Source organism: Antechinus flavipes, chromosome 2, assembly GCF_016432865.1.
Source record: "Antechinus flavipes isolate AdamAnt ecotype Samford, QLD, Australia chromosome 2, AdamAnt_v2, whole genome shotgun sequence".
Classification (NCBI taxonomy): domain Eukaryota; kingdom Metazoa; phylum Chordata; class Mammalia; order Dasyuromorphia; family Dasyuridae; genus Antechinus; species Antechinus flavipes.
In genome coordinates, this window is record NC_067399.1 from 647332834 (window position 1) to 647359642 (window position 26809).

The window sequence follows — 26809 nt, forward strand, 5'->3', positions numbered from 1 at the left end:
AAGCATCATAGTGGCATAACCTTCTCCTGTCCTTGACTCAAAGAGTAGAGGTCAAATAGAGTAAATATCAATAACCACATGAAAAGAACACTCCACATAACTAATAATTAGAGAAATCCAAATTATAGCAACCTTCTCTCATACCAAAAAGACTAGCAAAGTTGATATAAAGAAATATGAGAGAAGTTGGAGGGCTTCTGGAAAAAAGTCAACAGTAATGTACTTTTGGTGAGGCTGTCAGTTTGTCCATTCGTTCCAGAAAACAATTTAGAATGAGGGCCAAAAACTTATTGAAAGAACTGTGCCAAAAGAATTTTGACCCATCAGTACCACCACTAGATTTATACCTCAAAGAGATCAAAGAGAAAAAAGATGTATATGTACAAAAATATTTATAACATATTTTTTAGTAGTGACAAAAACTGAAAATTCAGGGAGTGCCCATCTGTTATTGGGGAATGATCGAACAAATGATGATATATGAATACACTGTTGTGCTGTAAGAAATAATGAAAGGGACAGTTTTGGAGAAACTTGGGAAGACTCATAAATTTAAGTAAACTGAAGTTAGAAGAACCAAGAGAATAATATATATAGCATAACAATAAGATCAAGGGGCAGCTAGATGGCAAGGTGGATAGAGCACTGGCCTTGAAGTCAGGAGGACCTGAGTTCAAATGCTGCTTCAGACACTTAGCTCTTCTTAGCTTTGTGATCCTGGGCAAGTCACTTAACCCCAGTTGCCTAACCAAAAAAAAACTAATAACATTGAAAGAGAAGCAATTTGAAGAAGTTGGGTTGTTTGGGCAATCCTATGACTGGTTAGTTTTAAGAGAACTGATGTCTTCTGTGGCATCCTGCCTATTTTCTGTCAGGTGATAAATTCAGGGTACCAAATAAGATATACCTTTTTTTTGGATATTACCAACGCAGGAAGTTGTTTTACTTACTGTTTATTTGTTATAAAGGTTTTTCTTTTGCCAGTGGAAATGGAGGAAGAGGAAGGTTTTTGTTGTTGAAAAATTATTAGTTTAATAAAAAGCCTACTGCATAGCTCTAATGATATTTTAAAACTTTTATTTATTCTCTACTTTGTGGCACTCTACATTTTTGTCAGCCTCATATTTAATTGATCAAAAATTATTTTCTGAGGGAGTTTCAATTTTCTTGTGGTTAGGTTTTTACTATTAACTTGTTCACTGTCATAGAATATTAGAGCAGAAGACTTAAAAATTCTCTCATTATAGAGATTGGAAGAGACAGTACTGGAGATCCTGCCCACTGCTTTCTAATGGTACACCTCCTCCCCTTTTTTAAATTTATTTTTTCATAAAACTTTTATGAAAGTTAACTTTAGTCCAACACCCAAAACAATTTCAAATTCCAAATTAGGAGAATCTAAATAATGAGTTTTTACTGTGTTTGAACACAATATTTAAATAGTTTGATTTATATAAATAACTTTGTAGGAAAGTCCATTGTATAATGATTCCTCATTTAAGGGATTCCTCCCTCCCCTTCAAAGGCTAACCTAAAAGTTATATATATTTAATGCCCTTTATTACCATTTTGTATTTATTTGAAAGATTACTTCAGTACACATCATTATCTTTTCTATTTTTTGAATACTCAATGAGCTGAGTGTTTGCACTTTATCATTTTTACAGTTACTATAAAATACTTCCATCTGAGGGCAAAGTCTTCCTTTTTTGTTTACAGTGTTCTGATTTAATTGCCCTTCAATTCGAGAAGTTACTGTTCCAGCTCATTTAAGAAATAGTTGATCCTAAGATCTCACTGACAAGCCTTTGAGTCAGAAGTTTTGGCTTGTGGATGAAGCCACTTGTGATCACTCCTCTCCCGGAAGTAGAGAAAGCTTTTCTGCCTCTGCGTGGCCGAGTCTGGGACGGTGGTTAGCTGTATTTTTAGAAGCTGTCCTCGCTCCACAACTATGTAAGCCCTGGGCGAAGATGGTAGTTTGGAGTCACAGGGTAAACTGGGCTCCTTTCCCAATGTGTGCAGGCTGGGAACTGAGCAGGAAGGAAGGCCTGTTTATCAGGCTCGGCCGGGCCACTATGGCTGAGTAGGCAGCAGAGCAGCACAATGTTGTCCCGGGACAAAGCAACTTTTTCACTGAGTGGCCAAATATGTGAGGAAAAAATTTTCGGGTGAGTGAAAGAGAAACTTAAGCATTTGTGTCGAGCTGGTAGATATTTGTGGGGCTGGGATTCCAGGGAGTGAGCCGTGCTGTTGGAGCCAAGTTTTGGCTTTGTCTCCAGTGGCTTTTTAGACTTGCCAAACAGTTTGCACTAGGAAGTTAACAGAGACACAGGGAAGCAGTTTACTTCTAAAAATGCGAGTCTGATTTTTTTTTTTCTTTAATTTTTGGGATTTATTCAGAAATTAAGGTGAGCCTGCATCTGTCTCATTTGTAGGAAAAGTGATTCTTTGCTTCTGTTCAGTAAGGACATCTGATATTTTTCTTTTCTTTGATTTTTTTTCTCAGAAATCAGAAAGGTTAGCAATGATAATAGCAAATTTTTTTGGGGGGGGTGGATTATCACTGGGATTTAAAGTGTATAACATTCATTTTGAGAATAATAATTTTTGTATAAAAGTCTTATAGAAATTAATTCAAAACGTTCCTTTCACAGTTGTAAAGTACAAATTTTGTCTTCACTGAAACTTGTATTATTATTGCTTTCTCCCCTCAATGTTCCCCTACTTGTTAAAATGTAATTTATCTCATGATTACTTAAAAGAAAATCTTCATATTTTTCAAAGAATTGGTGGATGTTTTTAGGAGCATGTGATTAACAGACTGTATATGTTTATTACTTTATGTAGTATGTATAAATGTGAATAACAAATATTTTTGAATCTGTCTAGTGGAGTGTGACAATATGAACCGCTTTGATGGATCGGACAGAAATGTTCGACAGCATCAGGAAGGCTTTTGGAAAAGGCCAGCCCAGAGATGGAGTGGCCAAGAACACTACCGCCTAAGCCACAGTGACAGCTATCATCAACATGGGAAAACGGACCTGAGCAGGTAGAAGCCTGTTGCTAGCTCACTTCTTTGTTAGTATACACAGAGAAATTGTGCACAATGACTTTTTATTCCCCACACTTGTGTGCCAGGTTTTTGGAGGCATACAAAACATTCTATTGTCAAAGCACCAGTGGTGGTTGATGTAAAACTAGGAGTAGGATTTTTTTATCACTTCCCTCTATTAGTCTTTATAGCTTAAATCCCCTTTTGATTAGCTTCATCACAGATTTTTATCCATAGTAAAATGTAGACTTTAGGAATAAACTCTGAAACATCCTTAACTTAATTTTTCATTTGTAATTTCTATAGAGTTTTTTTTTTTTCTTAAAAGATAAATTCATGAATCTGTATTTTGTCAGTGCATTGTTATGGCCAAAAAAAAATCATATTCGTGCAGCCCAACTAGTTGGTTATTATTATTATTATTATTTTATTTTATTTTTTTTTTTTTTGCTGAGGCAATTGGAGTTAAGTGACTTGCCAAGAGTCACACAGTTAGGAAGTATTAACTGTCTGAGGCCAGATTTGAACTCGGGTCCCCCTGACTACAGGTCCAGTGCTCTATCCATTGCACTACTTAGCTGCCCCTAGTTGGATATTAATAATAATAATAATGTTATTATTATAATTATAACTGATATTTATATAGTATTTAATATGTGCTTGGAACTGTACTAAATGCTTTACAGTGATCATCTGTTACTATTTGCATTTTACAGATAAGGGAAGGGGGAGGTACTGGGAGGTTAAATGCCTCCAGGATCACACAGTTAGTAAGTATTTGAGTCTGGGGGTTTCTAAGCAGAGCCAGGCTAGATCTTGAATAGTTCATGACAACAATATGGAATGAGTGTTATAGGCTGTTTGTTTCTTATTGAGTTGAAATTTTTCTATGGACAGCTATAAATTAACTCAATATACTGTTAACTCAGTATACTGTATGAAGTGAAAGGTGATAATGTGTAATGGGAAAAACTATTTTTCTTGAAGGGCAGGATCTTTTTTAATTTGCTCTCCACATGATAGCTCAAGACTCTGATTTTAAAATAGTTCCTATCATCTTTTTCTTCTTTATTTACAAGATAGAGTTCCTTTTGCTGTGTCTCACTTAAAGATTATAGATGTCTCTGAACTGAGTTCAAGTCTTGTCTCTGAAACATAACGGCTGGGTAACCCGAGGTAACAGCTGGTCTGGTCTCTAGAAGGAATTCCTCTCCAGGACATTACACTGATGAAATCATAGGAGCTTCAATTTCAACGAAAATTTAGTCACTTAAAGCACAAAATATGGCAGGACACACTTGAGATGCTTTAATGTTCTTTAAATAAATAAGCACATTTTCTGTGCCTGAAAGTTCCATTCTCTGGGATATGTAGGCATGCATTTTTTAGCTTCTTGAGACAATTTAGCAGTAGGTATGTGTATGTACCCTCTTCATTTGTAGGGAGCATAGTTACCTAATGAAAACCTCGCGTTAGAAGTCACATCTAATCCAGCCTGTGCCTCTAAGTTCAGGAATCTTTTATTCAAAATTCTTCACAGATGTCTGTATAGTCTCTGCTTAAATATATTCAGTGACAGAGAAGTAAATAATCATGTATGTTTATATAGTATTTTGAAGTACTCCTAAGGCAGTTCCTTCTACTATTGGCCATTGTTCATTTTCCATTGTTTTTTCTCAACTGACTTAGTTTTTAGACCTTTCAGCATCTAGTTTACCCTATTTTGGATCTTATTTAGTGATGACTCTTAACAATGTGGCACCAAAAATGAGATGTAATCTGATCACTGTACTCTCGTGTTAATGAATTGTAAGCCTAAAATTGTGTTAGCTTTTCTAGCAGCTGTGCTATTAACTCAATAGAAAAATTCCTCTGCATACACTGAATATCAGAAATTGGAAATTTTTTTAACTCATCTTAAAGCTGTCTTTGTGTCCTATTCCTTGTCTTCACAATTCCTTAACCTTGTTGACTCTCCTGACTGTCCTAACATCTCAGTCATCAGATCGCTGTTGTGAACACAACCTGGAAGCAGGTGTATCAGAGCAAAGCTCTGCCTATCCCAGTCAGTGTGCAGCTGAGATTTTAGGTACCAAGCTTATCCTGAGGAATGGAACCAGGCAGAGCAGTGCTGTCCTGGGTGGAGAGCAAACCTCAGTATCATTGAGAATTGGCTCAGGACTAGCCTCTGACACATGCTGGCTTGGTGACCCTGTCCCTTTCTATTGCCCCCTCTAATGTATCATCCTATTTATTTGTTTTACTTGGTCAAGATTATAGAATGAATTGTCTCTGCATGTTGCCTTTACTTTCTTACTGGTCCAGTCTCTTCTTTATCTCTTATCATCTGGATACTCAGCCCTTCCAACAGCAATAAAATGATTATCTCCAAAGTCAAAAAGGACCTCCCAATTTTTTTTAAGCCCTCAATTTAATTAACTTCCGTACAGCTTTAAACCGAATGATTCCATTCATTTAGCAAGTATTTCCTAATTGCTTTCTAAAGGCAAACTCTGAAGTTGCAAAGAATAAGATACGAGCTCTGTTATCATTAGGTTTACTGTTTATCAGAAAAGCTAAGACATCCATAGAAATAGCACTCCTTTAACATAGTATCAAGTTCTATATCTACAGGAAAGTAGACTTCTATTCCTAACTAAAGGGAATCAGAACAAAGTTTTTAATGCTAGAGATAACATTTGTATTAAACTTGAAATGTAGGTAATTATACAAGCAGAGTTGGGGCAAAAAGAAAAACATTTCATTTGGAGGATATAAATAAATATGCGAGGGTAGAAATGGCAGGTTCTGGAGTGAGATGGAGATTCTTAAAGAGGATGGAAGACAAGATTGAAGGGCTTAAAGCAGTGTGCCTATAACAAAATTTAACATGGCCTATATTTGTAGTGGAGTATGGGTGTGTTTGAATAGAAGGAAAGAACCTCTTTATAAAAGGAAAGCTTTAGGTGAAATTCCTTGGAGAGATTTTGCTTCTATTCTAGCATGTGTTTTCTTAAATTATTGTGATTGTTTGCCTCAGTCACACAAATTTAACATGTTTAATGGAGAGAAGGGTTCAACAGTTACAAAGGCCTTATAGTAACTAGAAATTATTTGGTATCCATTTGTAATCCTACTCAAACCACATTTTTATGCTGAAAAAATTTTTTTCTTTTTTTCAGAGGATCTCCCTTTAGGGAATCTCCTCTGAGTCATTTTGAAAGCTACAGGGGAAGCAGTCTTTACCAGGGTCCTCGGATGTTGGTAGATGTACCCGAACACACTGTGATGCTGGATGAAATGACTCTTCTGCACATGGTCCAGGATTGCACTGCTGTAAAAACCCAGTTGCTTAAGCTGAAACGTCTGCTGCATCAGGTCAGTGTGAATTAAATGGTTAAAATTATAGCACCAGGAAAATACCTACTAGCCATGAGTTATAGGTATGGTTCGTTTTTCTTGTTATTTCAGAAGTATGCATTTACATTTCTTATAAGAATTATATCTACAGTTTTTGATTATTTGAAATAAATGTGAAAGGTAGAGACATGAGAAATTTTTATAGAACATGTGTGATAAAGTTAAAAATAAAAGATTATAAAGATACTGCACCTTGTTGCCCTTACTACATCCCATTTTTGCATAACATTATTAATAATAATATTATATTATATAATAATATTAATAATTAATTATTAATAATAATATTAATAATGCCCAAACTTCATAGTAATATTGTGCTGGATGGTTATTTTTTCTCTACTTGTCTCCCCAGAGAATCCTTTCACTCCCAAATAGTAAGAGGAAAGTCCATCCAACAGGAAAAATGGTTTCTTGGCAGGCTTAGGACAGCAGATTGCATAGAGTATAATCTAATAAAGAGATATCTTTCTCTCTGAATGTCTGCCAACTGGGTGATCCTGTTTCATCAGTTTCCAGCATGGTAGATGATGTTTGGCACTTGTAGTAGGGGAAAGATAGGGAATGCTTTGGATCAGAACTAGAAGTAAAGGGGAGGATTCTGCTAGATGAATGAATGAAAGAAACATGTATTAAGCACTTTACGGGGGATACAAATGGAAAAGTAAGCCATGCCTTCTGTCAGGGGGCTCTGATTCTAATGGGGGAGACAACACACAGGCAAGGTTTCAGCTGCAAAGCAGATGGAACAGTCTCCTGGTCCTTGGGGTACAGAAGAAAAAACAGATGGTCAGGCGTCTTCTTTAATGACATTTCCACTGATAAAATCCTATCAGTTTCTGATGTTGAACCATCTGACAGTGCCAAGGACACTGGTGACAAGAACTTTTTTTTTCTGGGGCTTGGGTAGTTACTCTTGGTTTGCTGAGTTTAGCAGAGCTGAGGATTGAGGGAGGGGGCAGTAACAGATAAAGTAGTTCAAGCTCGCACTGGGCTATCATCATCATTGTCTGAATTTATAAAAAACTATAAATATTATCTCATTCACTCCTCACAACAGTTCTGAGAAGTAGGTGCTATTATTATCCTCATTTACAGATGAGGAAACTGAGGCAAATAGTGTTTTAAATGATTTGCCTGGGGTCATACAGCTAGTAAATTACTCCAGGCCTGGTAATATATCCAGTAAGCCATAATTGCCAAACTGTAACTCTAGGCTTGGAGAGCACCTGGAGGAAGGCAGAGCTAATAGATATCACCTTTCCCATAAGGATAGAGATGACTTATTCTCTAGGGAATGCTAAGAGAGAAACTGTGGGGGAATGATTTGAGAGGAGAGAATTAGAAACTACCATACTAATCATTATATAAGGTCTGAGCTTTCAAGCTATTTAAAATTCTTATTTGCCACGTTATGATAGAGTTTTGGTTATGACATTCATTGATTCAGCTTACTTCAGCAAACATTTAAGTGCCTCTTATGTCACATTAGAACATTGTTCTGGGTGCTTAGGAATGACCAGAGATCAGCTAATATGTGATTTCTTCTTTCATGGTGTTTATAGTTCAGTAGGAAGATGCGATAAATACACTAATAACTGTAATATAAAGTCATGTATGATAACTATAGAAGTTGTAATTAAAGAGTTTTGATCCTCCCGGGTTATTTATACCTTCTGAATCCAATTCTTCCTGCGCAACAAGAAAACTGTTTGGTTCTGCACACATATATTGTATCTAGGATATACTGCAACCCATTCAACATGTAAAGGACTCTTGTCATCTCGGGGAAGGGGTGGAAGGAGGGAGGGGTAAAATCGGAACAGAAATGAATGCAAGGGATAATGCTGTAAAAATTACCCTGGCATGCGTTCTATCAATAAAAAAATTATTAAAAAAAAAAAAAAGAGTTTTGAGCAGATAACTATCATACCTATACAAATTATAGCATTATAGATTTATAATCATTGTAGAGGGTCTATTGGATTCAACCCTTGCATTTCTCAAGTGAGAAAATTAAAGCTGAGAGAGAGCCCTGTCTCTGGGCTCAGAGTCAGTAATGGTGTGAGGCAGGATTTAAACTCAGGTGTCTTCCAGATATCATGACCAATCCTCTAACAACTGTGCTATCTATGTGCAATAATTGTAATATCTCTAGTGCTTTAAAGCTCATAAAGAAATCCATAAGAAAAGGCATTAATGTAAATGATAGATTGAAGAAAAGAATGTATAGAGGTAGGACTATTGTTTAGAGCCCATTTTAATAATTAACAGAAGTGATAATACAGGCCTGATAGACAGTCATACCATAACTCAAAGAGGCATCAGAGATTTGGAAGCAAAGCAAAAAGAAGAATCAGAATTAATATGGAAGGTCAGACATGGGAAACAGGGTGAATTCTGGTGAAACTGCCAAATAATGTCAGAAGTAGGCTCATTTCTTAGAGGGAAAACATAAAGCTGATGATGTTTGGACATAATGAGTTTGATCTATTGGTAGAACCTTTAGCTTGAAATAATTTACAGGTCATTAGAGGGTCTAAGTAGGAGACATAGAAGATTGTAGAATCATTCACCAGAAGTGATAGTTGAAGCCAAGGAAGTAGAAAGAGTCCAGTAACAGAGTCTTAGGATCACTCCAGTGAAGGAATAGGGGAAGCATGAGAAGACAGCGCAGGAGACAACTGGGGAATTGTGTTACCTTTGAGGCCAAGTGAGGAGAGAAGATACAGATATCCTTCAGGAAGGGGTAGAGGAATCCATGATCCATCCTCCAGAGAAGGCATACAATTCCAGGTCTAAATGTTTGTCCCTACACAACCGGCTGTTCCCAAGTTGCTCAGAAAAAATACAATAATGCTTCACTTGGACATTGATTACTTGGAGGCATTGACATTAAGTTTTGTTATCTCATACCACAGACTTTTTTGATTTTGATCACATTGTAAACGCTTATTACAGTGAGTGTAGATATATTGTGGCCTATCTGCCCATTTCTGATCTCCCTGGAGCCCTCACTTTCATACAACATATGTTTGCTCTTCCCTAGTGTAGAGAGGCAAGAGAGAGATCCTGCCTAATAGCTGGGCCCCCTAGAACCTCCATCTCCCTTCTGCCTGATTGTGAGACCCTGCAGCAGAACCCCCTCCCCCCCAGGCTCCAAGTCCCTCCTGCCTCCAAGTCCTTCCTGCCTACCCCAAATGGGCTTGTTTGAGTTCTTTCAGAGCAAAGGCTGAGTCTTCCTTATCTGTCTTTGTCTCCTCCTTTTCTTCTTCCTCCTCCTCCTTCTCCTCCTTATTTTTCTTTTCCAACTCTCACCCCTTCTTTTCCCCTTCTCTCTTCCTCCTCCTGCTCGTCACCACCAAGGAATAGTTCATGGGAGCTAGATGTCGGCCAGGTGCCTGCCCCCAACAGAGAAGGCTCTGGTGTCCAGAAGGAGGGCAGGTACCGTCTTGTTTGGTTGGTTCTGGTCACGCCCCCTCACTCAGTGCTGGGCCGCATCTTTGCAGTGACGTGGATAAATGTGGGCCTCTGAGACCCACCTTTTCCTGGAATTTCATCCTGGGGTGCTCCAGGCCTGGGCCTAGACTTGGGTTCTGAGAGACAAATGATTTCACTTTTTGTTGGTTCAGTTTTCCCAACTTTAAAATGGGAATAATAGACACACCTGCCTCCAGGATCATTTTGTGCCTGGCACATAGTAAGTGCTATATAAATGTTTTTTCTTAACCCTTTGTATTTTGAGGACTCTGTGGTTTCCTTGTTTTGGAGACTCCTAGCACAGTTAACAGTCCCCCTTTGTCTTTTCCTCCAATATGAGTTCTTGTCTAGGTTTCTTACTAAACTCTTCTAAAGATCTGCCCAATGGTCTGGAAGTCCTCCTTTCTCTTTTTAGGATATTAGTAAAACTGATCTCTCCTTTAGACTTCTTCATTGAGTTTTTATTTTTATTTTTTAGAGGCAAGTTATGTGGGTTGGAGCTTCAATAAATGAAGCATATTTATACATGTATTTCCATTCCATAATTTGACTAATCATGTGAAAATAATAGGGAGGATAAAGACTTGGTAATGATAAAAGAGAAAGACAGAATATCAAAGAGAAATAAATGGAGCATGGCAGAAGGTGAAGGTAAAAGAGGGGGGGGGAATAAAAGAGTGGCAGATTCAGTGCTCTTATAGGTAAACTGTTCTTATCACTACATGTTTGAACTGGCTTAAAGCTTTTATTACTAACCTTTGATAATAATTGAAGTAGTTTTAATTTTCAATAGATTTTTATCTTTAGATATCCCAGGATTCTACTCTGAAAGAAATAATTGAGTCAGCCTCCAATCAGGGGGGAAATTCTTTTCTAGGCTTTGCTGATCATGATGATCAAACAGATCTTTACCTGGGGGCCAAATCTAACCCTTAGAACTTAGGTTAGAGGTTCTTTGCTCCCTTAGTTTATTAAACCATTTAGTTATGTTTATTGAAGTGCATACAGTATATGAAGTATAAGAAGGGATATACAAAGATAATTTACTGCTCATGAGAATAAAGCTGTTATTTTTTAATAGGGCTTAAATTGTATAATTTTAGGAGAAACCATTGAGAAAATCCTCTTAGTTTTATTCTGAATAAATTTGTGCCTTCTTGGGGTTTAGATGAATTCACTGAGTTAAATAAAATTCCATTTAACCTCTTAATACTCCCGTGGATATGTGATTTTTATCAGGGTTGGTGTTTCCTCCACTGTTGTGTTAACTTTAGGCCAGGCGAGACTCCTTTCTTCAAAGAAAAGGCAGCTCTGGTCTCAGAGGGATCCCAGTTTCATCCTGAAGATAGGGTGGGGCTAACCCCAAGAGAGGGCATCAGGCTTTTTTTCTTTAACTCTTCTGGCTTGTTATATCTCTTTTCAAAGTAAAACTAGGTAAATTTAGATATGGCTCATGTCTCGGGTCTCCTCAAAAGGGATTGCTTCTTGAAAAAAGATATTAGATGTACAAAGTAGATAATTAGGGGGGTAGGATATATATGTATGTATCAGCTATTTATTTCCTGCTCCACAAAATAAATACTTAAAATACAAAGCATTCTTAAGAGTATGTTAATAAATACTTAAAACATAAAGTCATATTCCATATTATATATGTGTGTACACACATACACACACACTTTTTTTTTCTAAGATGTTTTGGAATTGCAGATGGTACTTCCTGCTGACATCCCACCATGAGCCTTTTTTTCCCAGCCATACATTTATTTGATGACAGCTTTCTTTATACCCTCTCCTTTTAAAAATAAAAATAATAATAATAATTTAAATTAAAAAAAAACTCATGAGCACAGTAAGATTTTATATTTTTGTACCTTTAATAAAATTGTTTGCTTGGGAATGGATTTTCCCATAGAAAGCTTTTTATTGATGAAAGTTTGTTTGTCCTCTCCTCATTTTCAATAACAACGTTTTTGATATATGTGTAAAGCATTCTTGTCATTGAAAGATACAAATATAGGTTTTTAAAGGTCACCTTTCTTTGTAGCATACCTTCCTTTCCACATCACTTTAGAATTATCCCTCAGTGGGTTTTAAAAATTAAAATGCTAGCACCATATTTAACTTGGATCTGATTTTGATACAACTTTATCTCATTTTTGTATTATTTAGTTTCTTTCCAAACTCTGCTTCCCTTTGTGATGAAATCATTGCATATGTGATTATTGAGTAATATAGATGGATCTAATTCATTTGTAAGATTTTATTGAGTTCTTTCTCTATCTTCTCATCTACTACAATAGGTGGTGGTGCATCACATAAGTTTATTTTCATGGTGGTCATCTTATCTACATTGACCAAGGCATTGCTCTCTCTTTAAACTTTTGTTGAAATAATTTCTTCTCATTGCACCTTTTTAACCTATATCCGATTGCTTGCTGTGTAGGGTAGGGGTGAGGAGAGGAAAGAGGAAGAAAAATTTGGAATATAAGGTTTTGCAAAGGTGAAAGTTGAAAACTATCTTTGCATATATTTGGAAAAATAAAATACTATAAAAAATTTTTTCTTATTATTAGTCTTTTTCTCGTCCTTTTTATACCCTCTAGTCTTCTTGTCTCTCTTGTTGTCCTTTTCTAAAAGGTTTGTGGAAAGTTTCTACATATCTCTTTAGAGATTTTTGAAGCTTATTTTAGAAGTCTAAAGTTTTTTAATGTAAAATATTAAAACACAGCTCCTTTCCCCAGCATGTCATTATTAACTTTCAAGAAATTATTGGAATTTCTCATTTTTAAAAATTAATTTAAATTTTAAATTAATTTCAACCATAGTTTACCTGATCTTATTGCAAGATTTCACATATGAATTGCAATTACTTATTATTTTAAATAATATTTTCTTTAAATTCCAGAGTCTATATATTTGAAATGTACTTTGTTCATTTCCTTCTGTGTGAAGAAAATGTTTTTTAAAAAATGTTTTCAAAGTAATTTTCCCCAACTCTTCTACCTTTTGGTATCTTTGTGACTGAGTTACAACATATCTCAAAGACAAAATAGCTTTGTTGACCTCACTGATGATGTTTGTCAACAATGGATTTTTCAGTACTACCAAATCCTGTAGTGATGATCCTGTTAGTTTTCTAAAAATGTAAATTAGTTATGTCTATTTCAAGTGTCTTGGAACATGTAGGAAGATACCAGTGTTTGCAGCTTACACGAACCAGTTGGGTAAGATGGTATTTGTTATGAACTTTTCCCACAGTTTAATAAAGTATAAAAAGTTCTGAAGTATGTAAACTAGAATCGTTCATAATACTATGTTTGAAAAGGGTGGGAGTTAACATGGATATAAATCTCGAGATATTTGTAATGTTAATCTTTTGAAAAAGCACGATTTCCCGGACAGCATAGATTAGGGACATGGACCCTTTTTATTCAGGGAAAAACTATCATTCATTTCCCTAAAATTTTGAGATCATCAAAGGTTTGGGCTACTGGTTGCCTTGCTAACAGGAAAATCCTAAAATGGGACAGTGAATAGGATCAGTGAATCATTCAGTCAATGCAAATTGTTGATTGAGCCCAGAAATCCTGCTGAAACAACAGGAAAGCCTCTAAGATGTTTAGAACTAAGTGACAAAGTATAGTTAAGTGGTATTAGTGGTGAACTCAGGGTTACTGGCAACCTCTGGAATGAACTTTGTACTTCATATTTACATGTGTTGATTTTTCTGTCTTATGAAGCTTGACCATTCCAAATCTTATGAGATGATTATTTTTCCAGTTTTCCATGAAAAAAATATTCTTTTTATTAGTCATTTTATTTTCAGAATTATCTATTGAAGTTAGAGACAGTTTCCTAAGATTGCCTATTCTTGTCTTGCAGAATATTCATAATGGCAAATATCTTAGGAACTACCCAATATTAAAAAGTTACTAAGGCAAGTGGGGGGGATAACTGTGAAACTTTACTGGAATTGTGCCAGAGATGAATTTATATTATTGTTGTTAATATTAATAAGTTTATTATTTATTATAGTAAATGCTTGTTGATTTGACTTTTTTAGGTTACTTGAACTCTTTTTTCTTTTTAACACTACTATTTCATTTTTTTTCAAATACCTGTAAAGATAGTTTTCAGTATTCATTTTTGTAAGATGTTGTGTTCTAAATTTTTCTCCTGCTTTCTCTCACCTCTCTTTTTTCCAACATAGCAAGCAGTCTGATATAGGTTAAATATATGCAGTTCTTTTAAGCATATTTCCATATTTGAGTGTTATGCAAGAAAAATCAGATCAAAAGGATAAAAAAAGGAAGGGGGAAAAAAAGTCAAGCAAACAACAACATAAAAAAATAAAATTAATATTATGCTTTGGTCCACATTTAGTCTCCATAGTTCTTTTTCTGGATACAGATGACATTTTCCATCACAATTCTATTTGGATTTCATTGAATCACCACATTGTTAAAAAGAGCTAAGTGATGAATTTAATATTAAAATGTTTGTTTTTAGTTGATTTACTATTTTTGAAAATGGTAGAATTTTAGTGCCCCTCACCCCAGGCATATTATAACAGAAATATGTAATTACAAAAAGGAAATTTTATATTATAGATATTCTTGCAATACAAACTTCTTAATAATGGCATACATAAAAATTCAGTACAATCAACATTTATTGAATACATATTAGATACAAGGCACATTAGGAAAAAAGACTATATTTAAGGAATTTAAATTTGAGGAACATCATCATCTCAAAAACCATATGAAAAGTACCATTGTTGTTGGTGTATTGTTGATGTGTGACACATTCTAAGTTATGTAGAACTTTGTAAAAAACATAAAACTTTACAAAAGTTTTACACTACTTTACAATCTTTTTCTATAAAAAAAAGTTTTATTTTACATTCCTAACATCCCTACAAATTTCATAGGCTAATATCTTTATCTGCATTTTGCAAATTTAAGATCTGAGATATAGAGAGCTTAAGTGTTTGTCCAAGATTACAAACTAGTTTAGTAAAAGAACCCAGATTAATTTTCTGACTTCCAAGATTGATGCTCTTTCTTGAGAATTCTGGCTCTCTCTTCTTTCCCTAACTAGTTTAATTCCAAATGAGTTCTGACCAATGATATTTCATTGGTATTAGGTTCTCAGTATGGGAAGACTCCCTTCATTAATGGAGATCCACAAAACTTGTACATTTTTATAGTCTTGTAGTCAGTACTGAAATATATGTCAAGTATCTTGGGCAGGTTCAAAGTATGTGTCTGAGGGAGACCCGGACCCAAGGCTTCCTGATTATTGTGATGCTCAACTTATCTTCAGAAAATTGAATTCTATCTTAGGTGCTAAAAATACTGCCTCAAAGTTTCTTTTTTGTCATTTTCAAAAGTTCAATTTTATATTCAATTCCAGTTTTCTCCTTCCCTTTCTTCCTCCTCTATCTATTGAAAAAGTAAAGAAAACAAAACACATTGCAAATATTCGTCATCATTCAAAACAATTTTCCACATTAGCCACATTTCTCCCCCTCCTGCATACAACATAAAAAAGAAAGAAATGAAAATATTCTTCACTTTGAACTTCTGAGTCCATCAGCTCTCCATTTGGAGATGATTAACATGTTTCATCATAAGTCCTTTGGAATCCTGGCTGGCTGGTCATTGTGTTGATTATATATACCCCAAGTCTTTCAAAATTTATCATCTTGACAATATCATTGCTTTTGTTTGAATTATTCTCTTTGTTTTCCCACTTCAGCCTAATATCATTTCATGCAGTTTTCCAGGCTTTTCCAAAACCATTCTTTTCATCATTTCTTACAACATGGTATATTTTATCCCATTCATACACCATAATTTGTTCAACTATTCACCAGTTGCTGCTACAGAAAGAACTATTATAGATATTCTTGTGCATATGAGTTCTTTTCCTTTTCTTTGATCTCTTTGTGATATAAACTTAATAGGAGTTGGGCAAGTACACATCTTCATTAACAATGCAATTTTCCTTTTTTGCCAACTTAATCTGATTGGTATGAAGTGGTACTTTTTAACTTTATGTCTATTTTACTTCCTATGGACATCTCTGTCTTTTCTTTGGTCATGAACTCTTCTCATTTCCATAGATCTGACAGATAACTGATTTCATTCTCTTCTTATATACTTAAGATGTTACCCTTTAAATCATGTTCCAATGTTGAGCTTATTTTGATACACAGTGTAAGATGTTGGTCTATACGTAGGTTTTGCTAGATGATTTAATAAATATATAAATGCAAATAGTTTTCCCAACAATTTTTTTGAATAGTTCTTGTCCTAATATCTGCAATCTTGAATTAAAAAAAAAAATTCATTACAATGCCTCTTTGCCTCAGTTTGTTGTGTACCTGATCTGTCCTACTGATCAACCTAACAAATTTGTTAATTTGTTAATTAACCTAACAAAACAAAATTGTTTTGATGATTCCAGTTTTGTAGTATCATTTGAGATCAGATTCTGCTAGGATCCTGCCTTCAGTTTAGATCAAAAATCTTGCCAAGAGGCAGAGAGAGGTTTTTTGGTTTGGGGGGCAGATCGAGATTAGCATATTGGATAGTGTTAGACTAGAAGTCAGAAAGGCCTGCCTTTGATACTCACTAGCTGTGTGTGATCCTGGGCAAGATACATAATAAAACCCACCTCAGGTTTGTTGTTGTAAGGATCAAATGAGGTAGCCTGTGTCTAAAATCCTCTTGCAAATCTTTAAAACACCACGTAAATGCTGCTGTGATTGTTGTCACTATTGGCATTATCCTTATACTACAATATTATGCATTTCTTTCTCAGAATGGAGACGGGGAACTAGAGGGAGGAATATTAGAAAAGGGTGACAGTGTCTAAGTATCCCTTTTTAAATTGTTACATTCAGTAATTGAAAGTGATTTCTTGATTACATAAAAAATATTGATTCTGGGAACTGGGTTACAGAACTGATTCTGGAAGCTTATGATTATGTTTAAAATATATATGTATTTCATAGTCTAGAAGGTTCTAAAGTTAATTCTACCACATGGTTTGATATGTTGTCTGTAGTAACTTAATTTTGTTATGTATGTTCATTTACATATTAAAAAACTTGGTCTTCAGGCATTTAAGATAAATATAATAAATTTTTACTATTGATAATGTGTAATAATATATTAAAATAATTACATAAAACCCAAGAAAAATAATTTTAATTGCTATTCAGTTTTCAAAATCAAAATCATGAAATAATTATTATACAGTTTTTAAAATCAAAATCATGAGGATATTTGAAGTTTATTAAACAAATTAAAATATCTTCCTAATGTTAGATTAAAAGTAAACCAATAAAATTCATTAGTTTATCGCTTAAATACTATGTGTATGTACATCTGCCCATACAGATATTTCTAAGACCACTGGAATGATATTAACATTCTGTGTGTGGGTTTCACATTGCTTCATGTCCTTTTTCAATGATAAATTTAAAAGTCATGAATAAATTCAAGGGCCATTCTTAAGAAACAACTATAGTGATTGTGAAATTCTAGTTGACTCAGTTCTGAATTCCACAGATGAAAACTTGACTGTGTGGATTTAGTGCCAGAATAAAAGCCTCTTCTGTGTGGTTGCCACTGTAGTGCCTGGAATATGGTACCCTCATTGTGGACAGGATGGGACCATCACTTTATTTGTCAAATTGCAGAAAGGTAGCTGCTGTTCTCGCAATATTTCTTAGGATCACTCGGGGTGTAAAATCAGTTTCTCTTTAGGAGAGCCTAGTATAGTTTTTCCAAGTCTTTCCTTGATGTGACCTAATCAAGTAATGTTTACAGTGGCACTTAAGAGTATTTGAAGAATAGAAATTCCATTGGATTCTTCAAATTCAAAGACCCCCAATACCTACAAAGAAAACTTGGCTAGAAATTGGAGCCAGAAAATAATAGCTGCAGACTAGTTCCAAAAGTTAGTTATCCAGTCCCTTTACTTGTCCAAAACTTGGATCAAATAATAAAAAGGAAGGACCTTTGCTTCCTGAAACCGGTCAAAGAATTCTGACACTAATTTTTTTTTTCTTTTTAAATAGGGAAAGTCCTTACTTAGGGCCGGAGAGATTGCAAATTAGAAGTTAATTTTAGGATTGCTTGAGGCAATCTTTCTGAAAGAAGATTATTCATTTTGACAGGGAAAAGAGGGTAGGAGCAGCCTATGTGAACAAAAATAAAAAATGGGGATGTAATAATTCAATTAGAAGACTGGGACAGTTTCAGCAAACAGCTTTAATTGGATCCAAAATATCATTTTGAAGTATGTTTATTTATTTATTTCTTAGGGAAAGATTAAATTGTGCTCAGCAAATCAAGTAATAAGTGTATATTTTAGAAAGATTTCTATCAAAAATGATTAAAGTGCTTCAAAGATAGTTGGACATTTAGAGAATGTAGCATTCAGTTTGTGGGGGAAAAATTTTTTAAGTTTATTTTTCCAACATCAAAAGATAAATTTATCCTTTCTATAATATGTAATATATAACATTATAAGCGACCTTTCTGATGATAAATGTAACTAACAGATCAAAAATGTGATATGGTTATTTGCTGTTTTCATATTCGTAGTTCGTTGTGACATTTTCAGCTTCCTTTAAGAATTAACTAGGCAGAGCAGCTAGGTGGCTAGCAGCAGTGGATAGAGCACCAGCCCTGAAGTCAGGAGGACCTGAGTTCAAATGTGGCCTCAGACACTTACTGCTTCCTAGCTGTGTGACCCGGGCAAGTAACTTAACCCCAATTGCCAAAAACTAACTAGGCACATTTTCAGATTTTCTTCATGTTTTTTCCATTCTTGTACAGCAAACATAATTCTCATTTTTATAATGCCTTAAGCTTTTTTTTTTTTTTTAAATTTGTTCAAATGCTCCTAACTACCACTTTGCATTGTCAGCATGAATGAGACAGAGGTGATGCCATAGTATATAGGATACAGAGCCTGGAAATCAAAAAGACATGAGTTCAAATTTGCCCTGACTTAGTAGCTGGACAAGTCATTCAGTTGCTATTAGCCTCAATTTCCTCATCTGTAAAATTGGGATCATAATAGTGCCTACCTCATAGGGTGATGGTAAGGATCCAATGAAAGAATATTTGCTAAAAGCACTTTAGCACTGTGCCCATCGCAGACATAAATGCTTGTTCCTTTTTAATATAGTGCTGTGAAGGATTGTAGAAAGAGTGCTTGATCAGGGCAGATGGGTTTCAAAGCCTTGATGATCTCTAAAACCCTTTCGAGGTCTAAATCCTGTGATTATGATTAAATTTCTGCACGTTGTGAGGAAGATTCTGGGAAGATAAAAGAGTAGGTCAGTAAATTTCAAGCTCTCCAGATTTGCCCCACAAATAGAACAAAATTGTGCCTTCAGGAAAACATTGACAGGTGAAAAATCTAGAAGACTTGGGGCAAAACTGGATCTTCCTAGAACAACTCTCAAGGATCTGAGGCCCCTAGGCTGTGAATTAACCCCTAAAAAGTACAAACACCTCCAGGTTAGCTCTGCATAAACCTCTAGTAGGGACTCCTGGGGCTAATTAGATGTGGCTGGAGCCTTAACTGGGAACCACAGAAATCTTGCTCTCACCAACTGTGGGATCTGAGTCTGAGCAGATTGAGGGAACCTCGGCTGATTGGGAATGCCAGACCCAGCTGTGCTGCACAGACTTGGACCTAGGCAAGAAGGAACCAGCATACTATGAGTGCAGAGGCAGTAGGGCATAGAAGCTGCTGGCTGCGGGAATTTGCAGAAGTGGGAAGCTCTTGGTTTGGAGTTCCAGGTCAGAGGGAAGAGCTGAAATGAAGCTAGGAGCACCACTCCAATATAGCCTGATTAGAGAACCTTACAGTAATATATATATATATATATATATATATATATATATATATATATGTATGTATATATCTTATTAAAAAAAATGAACTGGCAAAAAAGAAGGAACCCAACCATTAGAAATTTACTATGGTGGAACAGGGAAGATCAGGGTTAATCTTCAGAGGAGGACATTGAAGTAAAAAAAAAAAAAGTTTTGTAATATGAATTGGTTCTCTGCCCGAGAGAATTTATAGAAGAAAGAAAAAAAAGTTAAAATCAAGTGAGAGTGAGGAAAAACTAAAAATTAAATAAACCATCCAAGAAAAACAGGATTATGGGGGGGTAAAAATTAACCAACTAGAAAAGGACATACAGAGCCTCAAAGATGAAAATAACTCTTTGAAAATTAGAATTAGGCAAGGGGAAGCCAATGAAGCTATAAGAGTCCAAGAAATAACAAAGCAAATTATAAAGAATGAAAAAATAGAATAGAAAATAAAATTTCTTATAAGAACAACAACAGATCTAGAGAACAAGTCAAGAAAAGAAAATTAAGAATAATTGGATTATCTGAAAGCTGTGACAAAAAAAAGCACCTTGACACAATAATGCAAGAAATAATCTAAGAAAATTGTCCTGGAGTATTAGAATATGAGGAAAAAGTAGAAATAGGAAGAAATCTACCAATCACTATCTCAAAGAGGGCCTTTGTGGAAAACATACAGAAATGTTATTGCCAAATTTGAAAAAGCCCCAGATCAAAGAGAAAATTTTGCAAGAAACAAGGAAAAAAACAATTTAAATACAGTGGAGCTACAGTTAGGATTGTATAGGACTTGGCAGCAGCCACAATAAAAGACTGCAAGTCCTGAAAATATATCTACTGGCAATTAAAAGAACTAGGTCTGTAGCCAAAAATATCACATCTGGCAAAATTATCTATAATATTGAATGAGGAAAAAAATGGATATTCAATGAACTTGCAGATTTTCAGAACTTTCTGTCAACCAAACTAATAGAACATAATAGGAAATTAACATATTAGAGTCAAATCAATTTCAAGGAATTCAACGTGGATAAATTCTTTTTTTTTTTTTTTAACATGAAAATGTACATCATTTAAGATTACCATCAGCAATGGGGCAGCTTAAAAAAAAGATTGAGGCAGAGTTCAGGTAAAAATACTAATTATGTTATAGAAATGAGGTGCAGAGGAAGAATAGACAGAGGCATTAAAGGGGGGAAGAGGGCTAGTAGTTCTGAAAACCTACTCATATCAGGAATAGATTAAATAGGCAACACTACATAAATATATCATGAAGGATATAGCATCCTCCAAAATCTATAAAGAAATAAGGGGGAAGGGATGGGAGGACAGGGAAGCAAAGGGTGTGGGAAGACAAGGAAGGAATCCATGAATGGGGGGATAGCAAGGCAAGTTTAAGGAGCAGAATTAAAACAAGAGAGTTATCAGAGATAGGAAAGATGTGTTTTGTATTTGTGTATGTGTGTGTGTGTGTTTATGAATGGGTATACACACATACACACACATAAATATATCCTTACTTTACTATAGCCTCTGGGGAGAAGGGGGGGGGGGATGAAAGGAGGGAAAAAAAGAATAAAGTAAAAAAGTTTTACAGCAGAGAACAAAAGAACAATTTGCAAGGAAGTAAAGAAAAAATTAATATGATTGAATATTCATGAATATAATTTCTACATATATGTATATATAGATTTACATCTATATATACACACCGATACTTTCTTGAATTGCTAATTCATTGTTAGATATTTTGAATCCTCCCTGATGTTCTGCTGGGCACATGGTAATATTCTCTTTTGTTTTGTATTCCTTTTCTTTTTTCTTAATCTTTTTTTTAATAAAAATTTTTAAAATTCTGTACATTGCAAATATGCCTGTCCTAGTAGAGAAGCTGCCGTTTGTTATATTTGGAAGAGTAGCTTATAAACCACTGGCCATTTTTAAGGAAATAAATAGGAGCCATTACTTCCCATTCAGGATCTTCACACGTCGATTGACAAGAGTCAATTAATTCAAAAACTTGCAGTAGAGTGGAACACCTCGTAGTGGGAAGAATCTTGGGTTTTGTATCTGAAACTTTGCTTATAATCCTTTGCCCTGCCATTTCCTGCCCATGTGACCTTGAGGTCACAACTTGGGGGCCTTTCTGGATCTGTTTCTTCTGCGATGAGAACAGGTTAAATTGGACATGCCCCCCAAAACTTTTTGTAAGTTTTGTGACCTGTGGTCCTGGGATCCTTTTCATAAGTTACATGCCCTTTACTACTGATCAGTTATAAAATTTTAAAGTAATTATTACTGTTTTCCAAATTTTTCTTAAAAATTAATAATTTTTTTCTTTTCATAAATATGGAATTATTTGAAAATGAAAAGAAAATGACATAAGTTTGTACCTTTTCCCTAGTCTTAACTCAGTAAATAAAATTGCACTTTGAATTCAGATCAAAGTTTCTCAAGTTCTGATTCTTATTAAATGTTTTCAATGTCATTGACGTTGTATTCATTTGTAGTTTTGTTTATATTACATAATTTATATGTTGTGTTATATTAACTATGTTATATATTTATATTATTTACATTGTTTTTATTTCAGCAATGAGCTAAACTATAAGAAGAATAAAGGAAGTATAAAATATTATAGATAAACTCACTCATTAGACACTATGTAATGGGATTAGTCCTAGGCAAAATAAGATTGTGCCAGTAGTGAAGAAAATCCTTACTTTTCCCTACCAAACTTTTGGTATCTTTCATATTCAAGATGTAGGGCCATTCTTGTTCCTTACGAAAAAGAGCCCTACCCATGTTCTGGCCCTTGCCTTTTGACTTCCTTCCATCTTTTATTGGGCCCCATTGCCTCTTGTCTCCATGTCAGCGGGCTCTGGAATGTCTCACAGCAGGCTTGCTGCCTTGTGACAGTAAATAAATAATACTTATATTGAGTCAGTTGATAACACTGTTTTGCTAACATAGTGATATGTGTCAGGTGTTAAAAATTGAAAACACCATGTTTTAAGAGCAGTGGCTGTGTGTTAGTACACTTGTCTTTCTACTCAGGAAGTATCATATAAATCATTACCTTGACGTTACCACTCACAAAGGGGTCAGTATGTTTTTGGGAACATTGAGGAGAACTTCACTTTTATAGTCACATCCTCGATCATTCAAAGACAAATTCTCCTTGTTCTCTAGATGACGTTCTTTCTCCTTCCTGACTTATTTGGGGACATTTTTACTGCTTATTCCTTCAGGGTCTGGAAAGGGAAAGCAGGTGAAATTGTTCTCTTTTGCCATATATTGTCAGCTCTGTTTTAAAGATGGAGAACCTTTTGAAATAGATCAGAACTACTTAAACTTTTTCTATTTGGGACCCCTTTTCACCCAAGAAATTTTTTACATGACCCCCGGTACATAAATATATAAAATTAGGTATATGACTCAAATATTTACTGATAATCAAATTATAACTTCATGACCCTCACATTCAGTTGTGAGATCTTATATGGAGTCTTAAATCACAGTTTAAGAAATTGGGAAATATATGACTAAAAATTTTAGTTTACTTATGAATTTCACTAGTGCTTGTTTTTTTTTTTTAATTTATTTTTTCTTTTGGATAGAATGATGGGAATGGCTCACAAGATATTCAGCTGTCATTGCCGTCAAGTCCAGAACCAGAATCAGAAGTTGGGGATCAGATTTATAAGGTACAAGAAGTTCCATTTGTTTTAATTTGTCATTGTAATCATCATAATCACAAAATCACAAAAAAAAAGAAAGCCTTACAATCTAATCTGAACAAGAATTCCTGAAATGCTGTCCAGTCTTTGTTTTACCACCACTTTTGAGGGCAGATCCATTACCTTATGAAACTCTTGGATAGTTCTGCCTGTTAAATTTTTCCTTACAGCAAATTCAACTTTGCTTCTTCATAACTTATTCTGCCCTTTGACATCAAACAGAGCAATTTGAATCTGTTTTCCTATGTCAAGAGCCTAATTACCCCTTTCCCACCCCCAAAAAACCATCTCTTTTTCAAGCATCTTTCATGTATCTCAGGGGGCTTCTTCCCCATTTTGTTTTCTTTGTTCTAAATGCTCTCCAACTTATCAGCATTCTTTCTGAAATGTTACCAGAATAGAATGCAGTACTTCAGTTGTGTTCTGACCAGTTAGAGGACAGAGAGAGAGACAGATGTCCCCAGTCCTGGGAATACTCTGCCTCCTATGAAGCCACCATAGTTTTGGTCACTGTCAGGTGACACTGTTGACTTATTGAGCTTGAAATCCTTTAAGCCTCCCATATATATATAATTCCCCCTTCCTCCTCCCCCCAGATTAATTCTTGGCTAGATATGCTTTCCTTTCTTGTACTTCAGAAGTTTTTTTTTTTCTTTTTTAATGTTTTGTTTTGGTTTGATTTTTCTTGCCAATTCCAAAAAGTTTTTTAGGTTTGGTTTTTTTTTTCCCTTATGCCTAAAACCAACCAAAGAAACCAAACTTAAATCCCAAATTTATTATTGTTTGCAAGTGTTTGATCTTCATAAAATTGTATTTATTTATTTATAAATTAGGTTTTTTTTTTAAAAGATAGGAACAGATGAATTCAAGTTCAAGTTTTGATTTCTTCAGTAAATTATACAGCCTTATTATTAATGAAATATGCTGTAGAATATTGCATAAATATATCAGTTTCTTAGTGCTGCAAAGGAATTTTTTTAATTTGTCACAGATCATTTTAGTTTCTGTAGCATCATTGGAGATACTATCATTATGAAAATAAATTGTGAGTTTTCAATTCTTATCTGTGACATGTTCTTATTCTGGCCTTGCAGAGAAGGCCCTAGGCCTTGTGTCTCTTCATGAAACTTCTTCCCAAGTATTTAATATTTCCTTTTTTCTGTTTTGTGTTAGAATGAAGATATGTTAAATGAGATAAAACTCCTTAAAGAAGAATTGAAGAAGAAGGATGAAAAAATCCAGCAGTTGGAGCAGCAGCTCGTAAGTCTGACTGTGTCTCTGTTTGAGCAGAAATCTTATCCACTAAGCAACACATTTTCCAAATTCCATTAATATTGCTTTGCGTCATTTTATTATTCACCCTATTTGGAACCATCATATTGAATGGCACTGTTTTCAAGACCTTTAAATCAGAAGTTTTTTGTTACCTGAGATCACTTGAGCAAATGTCTTTATTTTCAAAAGGGGGAAGATGGCTTCTTCATACTGTAACTCACTTTTTCATCAAGAACAGTTGATTCTCATTTCCTTTAGAGATGGTCAGCATTACTAAGACAGATTAGAATGCTTTTTTTCATACCTGGTTCATAATAAAGAATTTGACAAGATCTTTGTATCATTTTTGTGATGAAGAGAGCCATCTACATCCAAAGAGGACTGGGGACTAAATGTGGATCACAATATAGCATTTTCACTCTTTGTTGTTGTTTGCTTGCATTTTATTTTCATTCCCTTTTTGATTTGATTTTTCTTGTGCAGCAAGATAATTGTATAGATATGTATACATATATTGTATTTAATGTATATATATTTATACTATATTTGATATATAATGAATTAATTGCCATCTAGGGGAGAAGGTGGGGGAAGGGAGGAAATTTGGAAAGCAAGGTTTTGCAAAGGTTAATGCTGAAAAATTATCCATGCATATGTTTTGAAAATTAAAAAGCTTTAATAAAAAATAAAAATAAAAGATCTTTGTATCATTGTGAATAAGATGAAGAAATGTCAACTAATTGACAAAAGAGTGGTTAATTAATCTAAGTTAATTTAAAAGGGATGTCTCAGAGGTATGCTCTACAATACTCTTACCTGTTTTGTTTAATACTTATATTAGAAACTTAGATGCAGATATAAACAACATACTTATTTTTCTAAAGGACCCTAACTAGCCATTTTTGCAGCTGGGGTAAGTAGTACAAAAAAATACACTTTCAGATATGTTAAAGAGTCTACAGAATGGTGTGGAGAAAAAGGAGTTCATTGGAGGCATAGTCATTAGGAAGAGAAAGGCGCTATATGATAATTTTCAATTAACTTATTCTTGCTAATAGAATTCTTAATTTAAGTGTTTCTGTGCCGCTAAAGAAATGCAGGTACTGTCAGTACTTTTTAAATTTCATTGCCCTGGGTCAAAGACATAGTTACCCTACCCTGAAAATGGCCCTGCAAAATGTCTAATATAATGGATGATGGAATTGAAATAGTAAAAGATCTGATAGACTAAAATGATGAGACATAGTTAGAGGAAAATGAATAGTAATAAAATTGAGAATTCTGTCTTGGGATTAAAAAAAATAACACAAATGCATTTGGGGGAAGCATCTCATGTCTAATGATAAAAAAAAAAAGATACCCAAGGTTGAATTATAACATCTCACCTTTCCTTCTTTTGTTTATGTTACATTCTCTGGTTGATGCGTTAAAGAATGTCCAGAGAAGGGCAATCTCCACTAGTAAGAAGACTAATTATCATGCCTTATGAATTAAGCTTATAGTTAGGCTAGAGAAGAGTAAAAGTAAGGGAGGGATATACTAGTTCTCTTGTGGTATTTTCCAGGCTTTTGTACAGAAGAAGAATATGAGAACAGAGGTGCTAGAAATGGGTGTATATAAAGAAAATTTTCCTAATAATTATACCTGTCCAAAAGTTGGCATGGGCTGTTTCTGAAGGTATTTAGTTTACTTGGAAGAATTCAAGCAAAAAATGGGTCACTACTTGGGGGAAATACTGTTGAAAGAGTTCTTATGTGAGTTAAGACTCAGCTGTGTGTTGGTAAATGTTTAACAACCTGCTCTGGGGGAGGAAATGTGTGCAGAACACATTTTAAAGTTTAATCTCCATTACTGGCATTTTGTCCACCCCTAAGTCTAGACCAGGGGTTGGTAAATTTCAGGCCTGTGGGCTAAGTCTATCC

General features: G+C 34.7%; 1 protein-coding gene across 7 annotated transcripts in view; it reads left to right on the forward strand.

Annotated features, from left to right (window-relative positions):
- The window catches only part of CCSER2 (coiled-coil serine rich protein 2), a 120600-nt gene that overhangs the window by 55173 nt on the left and 38618 nt on the right, over positions 1 to 26809 (forward strand). For 6 of the 7 annotated variants that reach the window (XM_051982361.1, XM_051982362.1, XM_051982360.1 and 3 more), the window contains 4 exons: positions 2890 to 3052; positions 6238 to 6433; positions 23493 to 23579; positions 24786 to 24872. In XM_051982361.1, the coding sequence (XP_051838321.1) occupies positions 2890 to 3052; positions 6238 to 6433; positions 23493 to 23579; positions 24786 to 24872 (533 nt within the window). Of the gene's footprint in view, positions 1 to 2026; positions 2169 to 2889; positions 3053 to 6237; positions 6434 to 23492; positions 23580 to 24785; positions 24873 to 26809 lie in introns of those variants that run through there. The other variant, XM_051982365.1, reaches the window with a different exon arrangement.